The 7,686-nt window shown below is 41.8% G+C and overlaps 1 protein-coding gene across 1 annotated transcript; it reads right to left on the bottom strand.

The window, feature by feature from the left end:
* Nucleotides 1-478: 478 nt before the first annotated feature.
* On the bottom strand, nt 479-4,055 carry LOC123052338 (COMPASS-like H3K4 histone methylase component WDR5B). The gene is made up of 2 exons (XM_044475477.1): nt 3,276-4,055; nt 479-1,208 (listed from the first exon to the last, which is right to left on the bottom strand). The coding sequence occupies exons 1-2, from the start codon at nt 3,978-3,980 to the stop codon at nt 918-920; spliced, it is 996 nt and encodes a 331-aa protein (XP_044331412.1). The 5' UTR covers nt 3,981-4,055; the 3' UTR covers nt 479-917.
* Between the last annotated feature and the right edge of the window lie 3,631 nt (nt 4,056-7,686).

Genomic DNA, 7,686 nt, shown 5'->3' on the forward strand with positions numbered 1-7,686 from the left:
CTATTTACGCTTCTTAGTTATATTAGAATTGCTACTCTGCGGTTGATGCTCAGTTGCTTATGGTGCTGCTTAACTATACCGGAATTGCTACTCTATGGTCGATGCTCAGTTGATTAATGCTGCTTACTATACCGAAATTGCTAGTTCATTGTCGATTGCAAACCTTGACTTTGCGGAAACATTGAACATTTGTTCAAAATCAATATATAATGGACTTGAACGTTTAGTTCTATTTCAGCCCTGGTTTTGCTTTTAGTACTAATGATAGATTTCACTTACCATCCATGTGTTGTCAATCCATGTTTGATCTATGTATGACCGTCACACGTTGAGCTAAGCAAGTTTGATCAAGCTAAGCTCACGCTAGGTTCACAGCCATTTGATCAAGCTAAGCTCACGCTAAGTTCATAGCCATGAGGCCATATCGCAAGCTCAAGTGCGGCCAGTATCCCAGCTCTGCAGATTGACACCTACTAAGAATCAACAAAACATCAGTATCCATTTATACATGATGTGCAGTCACCATACTGAATCTTACTGATGATATATGTTTATCCATTAACCCTACACACTGCCAGCATTGCAATGCTTTTATTAACTGCCGATCGCACTGCAATCTCATGAACAAAGAGGTCCAAATCTGGCACCTTACAGCAGCCGTCGGGCACCAAACAAACACATCTCAACGTTAGGAGACCAACTCATCTGTTGAGACTTGGAACCTCGAAGAGGAACAACTCGTATTAAAACAAAGCAGTGCAAGCCTAAGTTAAGTAAAACCTCCAGGTTGACATACAACCAGGAGCGGCCCATGGAACACAGCAGCAAGTTTCTCTTTGAGATCCCACTTGCTGCTGCGTAGGTTCGTTCTACATAGAGTACACACAGGTCTACCTATCCTCTCCTCTGCATATTCATCAGCCATCTTGGACCCAGAGTCTCACAGTCTTGTCATTATCAAGGCTGCCAGAAGCAATCTTGTTCTCTGTTGGATGACATGACACCGAGATGACAGCATCGCTATGGCCTTCCATTTTCTGAAGAATGTTTTTACCTTGGAGGTCCCATATGTATACGCATTTATCTTCCGACCCACTAACAATGTACTTCCCGTTCGTGACGGAAAACGCAGACTGGATGCAGTATACTCTGTTCACATGTCCACTATATACCTTCAAGAACTTGCCAGTAGCATAGTTGCATAGTTTCTGCAAGGAAGGTGGGAGGCACTTAGTAAGCATATTTCTAGTAAACATGGAGTTTCGAAAAGATAGGGCCAATAATGTTTGAATAATGGTGATTGCTAGCATATTGTTTCCATTTAAAGAAAAAAATGCAAATAATAGTTTTGAGGAGCAATTTCCAACAATGTTTAGTTGCAAGTCATGGCGCATCCTGAGATTTAAAAGTCAGTCACAGAAAACTGGCAATCTTTATGGTAAAATGAAATAGCCAGAGGCATGAGAGGCACCCTTGAGAAATGTAACAATCACCCATTTGATGCTCGACTGTGGTGGCATACGCGGTGTGGACTTTGATGCTCAATAGCTGGGGCAAGCCCGAGACCCAAGTGGATCCCAGACCACAATGCTGACATTATTGAGTGGTGGTCTGATAAAGTGGTTGGCTTGCGGAACCTATGCACGACCATTATACTCAACTTCTGTCCCTCAAAAGAAAATTATCCTCACCTTCCGGATGATTTGGCTCCATCGAAACGATGTGTTGTTCAATAGCCGTCGATCTTCCATGAGGGCCCGGGTGCACTCAACTCGCTTGCAAGGAGCTCAATGGAGCAAAGCTGGATTGCTCTATGGGGATGCTTATGGCTGCCAGATTGAGGCACCGACAGGGGTAGAAGATGATGTAGTTGTTCAGGGTTGTAGCTAACCTAGGGTTAGCAATGCTGCCGAACCTCTATCGGTGTTGTATCGTCCTCTTAACCCACCTCTTCTACGTTATTGATACACCTTCCAGGATGTATCTATACAAAAATTTAACATTCTCAAACATCAGGTGTGCCAGTTGGACTGTAGGGCTTACAGAATTCATAAGAAATTGTATGTAATGATCTGTGACACTTTGAATTTGGAAGAAGGTTCAGTTCAAAAAAAAAAATTTGGAAGAAGGTGGAGACCAATGGTAACAGTAAGTCTGCGAAGAAGTTGGACAAGAAGTTATAAAGAAGAGACAGCAAAGCTTGGAAATAAAGTCGTGCAGATTGGGTGGAGTTCACACCAAGTCATGTTGTAGGAGACGGGGAAAAGATTCTAACAGCATGAACAGATGACATGCCTGTTGCAATTTGCAACAGCCAAATCATCCTTGTGGCATGACAAAGATGAATGAGAAGTTGCTGACAGTGTACAGGCTCATCACAATATGGAGATTGCAAACATAACAAGAACATGGGGATTGGCATGAAGTTAGTAGATAAGTATCAATAAACTCATGTAACTTGAAACATATAGAGCCCCAGCTCCTCAATTCTATTCAGACATGTAAGTTGAAAACATGGGCTTACCACAATGCCCCAAAAGAATGGAAACTTGATATTTTGGTAAACCATAATTCTGTTGGTGCAAAATTAGCAACTATGTGAGAACCAAACGTGCTAAAATCACCTTCAGTGACAGTTAAATGGACGAGCACCACTTGGCCGAAGAGCCTAAATGTGCAATGAGCGCTGTTATTTTGAACTTCAGAGATCAAAGTTTGAATTGAGATGGAGTTTTATAATTTCATCCACTGCCAAGTGTGACACTATTTTCATTTGAATTCCATATCAGGTGAGCCATTCTGATAATTGTGCATATAATTTTGAAGGGAATATGACTTCAAACCCACAGCCTCAAATATTATATCCTTGTCAACATGTGGGTGGACCCTTGAACTGAATTTTAAGAACTGAGCAGGGTTTTCATTCACTGTCAAGTTGAGGTAAGTTGCAACCGAAAATTGGACTAGAACCTAGCTAAAGCTTGCAATCACTGTACCAAGATATATATCGAAGTGACCTTGACATCAAAGAACAATGAATATTGTCTGAACTAGTGCTGCGCGGTGAGCTAAATTGTGTGTGATTGACAAGACTAGCTAGGCTGACCTTCCAGCCATACTCTTGCCTGCCTTCAGGCCGGCCTGCTCTTTTGTACACCATCCAATAAACTGAAAGTGGTTTGCGCTCAACACTAACCTAAGGCCTAAGATTCTTACACATGAGCCTCAGCAGCGTGATGGTTAAATGATATGAAATAGCAGTCAATTGGTCATACCAGTGAGTCATCGAGCGTAGCGACGAGGATGAACTTGCCATTTGGTGAGAACATTGAGCAGGAAACCGCTGGCTTCTTGTCGTCAATGACTGTCTTGAGACAAGAGCCGGTTCCCGCATCCCAAATCTTGCAGCTCCCATCATGGCTCCCCGACACAATGATCGATCCGTCCCGGATGAAGTGGACGGAGGTGACGGGCTCAGAGTGCGCGTCGATGGTGCGGATGCAGCGGCCGCTGCTGACGTCCCAGATGCGCACGGTGCAGTCGAACCCGCCCGAGGCGACCTGGGAGCTGGTCTGCGGATTGAAGTTGGCACTGAAGACGAAGTTGGCGTGGCCCTTGAGCACGCGGATGCAGCGATCGGCGTTGGGGTCGGCGGGCTTGGGGCCGGAGAGGATGGAGCGGATGTCCCAGATGCGGAGGGTGCGGTCGTCGGACGCGGAGCAGAGGTAATTCGAGTCCGTGCTCCAGGACAGGTCGGAGACGCCCTGGGTGTGGCCGCGCAGGTTGGCGATGACGGCGAGCGAGGACGGGGAGAGGAGAGCGACCGTGCCGTCGAGGGAGGCCGTCGCTAGGAGGCGCCCGCAGGGGGAGAAGCGCACGCAGGAGATGGCGCGGGCGTGCGGGGTCGCCGCGCGCACCTGCCGGTATGGCCGGTACGGCGGCGCCGCCGGTGGCGGCTGCTGCTGCGTCGCCGAAGACATGGTCGGGGGGATTGGGAAAGGGGGAAAATGGCGAAGACCCGATGCTCTGTCCCAAGTGGAGTGGCAAGTGACCGTTTGTCCCTCAGCCATCGAGAAAAAAAAATTATTTGAGTGATATATGTTGGGCAAAAAAAATTACATTCGAAAATCGGCTAGTAGATTGGTCCTGGATTGCTATACTTCTGAATTTGGAGCTTTGAGTCTAAATAAATGCTGGTATCGCTAAACCCTTGACCCAAAACAAAAGTGGTTTTGAGCTAATGTGACAGAAGTAACCATATATGTCTTGTAGTCGATGTAACTGCATCTCTCAACTGGACAGAAATTGTCGAAAAGCATGAAATAAATTCGAAAAAAGTGTGAGCACCCGTGGTAAGCCTATCACTCGATCCTAGGTGGATTGGTTTCACCACAAAGACCTCAACTATCGAAGAACTCGGTTCGCTCGATTGTTGGGATCATATAGAAAAGACCTAAAACAAAGAGATTAACTAAGTTAGAGATGATATAGCTTCTTGAGATGCTAGTGTCTACTAGTGGGGATACTTCAGGGCTCTTTGAATTGTAATGTTATCGTAGGAACATAAAATGATCTAAATCTTATAAGTATTTTTCTTTTTATGATAGCCCTCTAGATGGAACTACTAAATTCTCATGCAATCCATTCCCATGCCAACATTTTATACTTAGTGCAAACCTTATTTTATTTTCCTTTGAAAAGTCCAATGCGGTTTTAGTTTATCTCCCGTGCTCTATCTTCCCTCAATTTTCTAAAATTCATGTGTGTTATTTCCTATGCACCATCCAAATTTACTTCTCACAAAATTCCTATATTTTAAAATTCTATAGGAATTCATAATACATGGCATCTCAATCCTATGATCTCTCTCAATTGTAGGATTTTTAGAGCAATTCTAGAGGATTTGAACCCTAAGGATTTTTCCTACAGAATTCATTTGGATCATAGGATTGGGGCTACTAAATTATTATGGAATCCATTATTATGTCCCTATTTCACAGGAATCTCAACATTAGCTCGAAGTCATTTTATTTTTCCTTATGGGTAATCCAATGCTCTCTCTCTCTCTCTCTCTCTCTCTCTCTCTTCAATCCTTCAATTATTGTGTTTGTTTTGTGTGCACCACCAAAGCCACATACTGCTGGATTCTTCTGTTTCGAAACCCTATAGGATTAAGTGATTTATGACATCTCAATCCTGCATTCTTTCTATCCCTACATTTTCTATTTTATTCAATCCAAATAGGCTTGTATATGTTTTTTTATTCCTATGTTTTCAAATTTCTACAATCCAAAGAAGCCCCTGCATGTCATGTGGGACAAAATCACAATGATATTAGGCTCAAGGATCCCTAAGTACTTGCACATGAATTTAGAGATTAGGTGCAAATTAAATTGTATGGTATCAAAAGTTCAAAATCAAAATGATGATAACTGATAACATATTTGTTTCCAATATTATGTATCATTTAGCTGATGAATTTTAGAATTTATATCAATGGATTAACATTTAATGGACAAACCATCAACTAATTGTCTCTGTTTTCATAATAGTTATATCTGCTAAATTATAGATGGACCCATATATGAAATAATTCCTGGAATATCTCAAAGTCCCATGTGGGCTTGCATGACATGGTGGGAATTTTAGTACTACCCTGGATTTGGAGGAGAGTTGAGGCCAATATATAAGGAATTCTCCCCAAGTGTTATTGGAGCTTGAGAAGAGGAGTGGTACACACGCCCCTCCTCCGCTGGCTACCATGCCTCATGGGTGTGTCATGTTTCGTGAATAACCCGAGCTCAAACCTATGTCATGTGTGCACTCTATTTATAAAATAAAGCTTCCAGCTATCCCATCCCTTTGATCATGTGTACAGGAGAACATGCCTCTTGAACCTCGCCTTTTGTGATTCTGCATTGGAAGAAGGTCGATTATGTTTTTGGGGAGCGTCTCAGCGTGATTGATCATTGTTGTTCATCTTCGTCCTCGACATCGCCGATATTATCATGGGTGACATGATTGGGACCCAAAAGAAAGCTGATGAAAACTCTAGTATCGCCATCGTAACTTTGCTGCACCCTCAATTTGTTTCCCTATGAATCAAAACATATACAATGTGTTTTAAAAACAAAATTTACACAATGTTACCAAATCTGATTCCAATGCAGCTAGCTTACTGGGACCCCAAAATATTTATCTCTAATAGTTCATTTCCAATGCATCAGAACTATGTTTCCGTCCCTGCAAAAAAATGTTTCTGTCGAATAGAAAATTTTGCTTCCTTGTTGATTATATTTTGCTTCCATGTCGACTAAAAAAGTAGTGTGCTTCATTTGTCCATATAACATGTTTCCAACAGCCCAAATATTTGCTTCATTCTTCCTGAAAATATCATAGTGCGTTATATTCTCATATCATATGGTTTCTCTATAATAAATTCCCACTTCACTCTGTTATTCATGTGTTTCCTTACATGCTTTATACATTAATCAAGCTCAAAGAACTAGCCGTTGCCACCGAGCAACTAGCGTCTTGAAGTCATTAATGAGATGAGATCAGGTGATTGAATTCAAGTCATGCATCTACTGAAACATGAAAGCAGGTTGTCTAGAGGAGAGAGAGATAATCCTAATTGTAGCATGCGTCCTACCAAGCATGAAAAAGGTAACTGAAGCATATTAATTCCGGATAAATTGCTTCCTTGCCAGGGGGAGATTGCCTCCGGTCAAGGTTGGTACGCTCGCATGTGAGATGAAAAGAAGACAAAATACCTTAAAAATCAACATAAAGCTTGGCAAGCTAACCTCCCAGTTGAACGTATCCCATTTAAAGACGTAAGAAACAAATCGGTGAAAGATCAATCTATATGATTTTATCTTTCCTTACAATGATGTTCTTGATCGTGGCACTCTTGTGTTGTTGTTGTTGTTGTTTGATTCAACCACCTACACTCCTTATCTTATTTTATTAGATGTGAGTTGAGGATACGAGAACATAGAAATTAGGTGATAAAAATGAGTCTGGCACAATGCGGCAAAGTAATCAAGGGTGGTATGCCTGACTGTCTGATGAGAAGAAAGCAGAATACCTTAAAAAATAATGAGAAGTGCGTCAAGCTAAGAAAGTTTCGGCGATGTTACTTGCATCATCCTTCGGGAAGGTTGAGTGTGTCCCTTTTAACGATGTAACAAACACAACAACAAAAATGTCAATCCATACCTTAATCTTGCCTTGTAATATAGTTTCTTACGCCAATTAAGTTCATCCTCACAGTTTTATTTAGTATTGTGCATATTCTGCCAAGTGTGAGAAATGGAGATGCAAATGGTACTATGTCAATGTTGTAGCCGGACCGTATCCACATGGGTCAGATGGGAGCGACAAAAAATTATTGATTTTGTGAATTCTAACCTTATACTGCATCAATTACTCACCCATTAAATACTTTTAGCTTTTTTGTTAAGGTGCAAACCCTAGAGCTGAGAACGGGGAAAATTACTGACCATCAGGTGATGAAAACTCAGTCTAGAACAAAAGCAAAAGAAGTGGAGAATTTAAAGAAGCAACACATAACCCAACAATGAAAGAAATTTGTTGCCTCCACTGTCAATGCCAATGTCAATATCAATGAACCTAACTAAAAATTTCCATGTATGCAACACATGTTATTAACCAACAATACTT

This window comes from Triticum aestivum, chromosome 2D (genome assembly GCF_018294505.1).
Source record: "Triticum aestivum cultivar Chinese Spring chromosome 2D, IWGSC CS RefSeq v2.1, whole genome shotgun sequence".
Taxonomy (NCBI): domain Eukaryota; kingdom Viridiplantae; phylum Streptophyta; class Magnoliopsida; order Poales; family Poaceae; genus Triticum; species Triticum aestivum.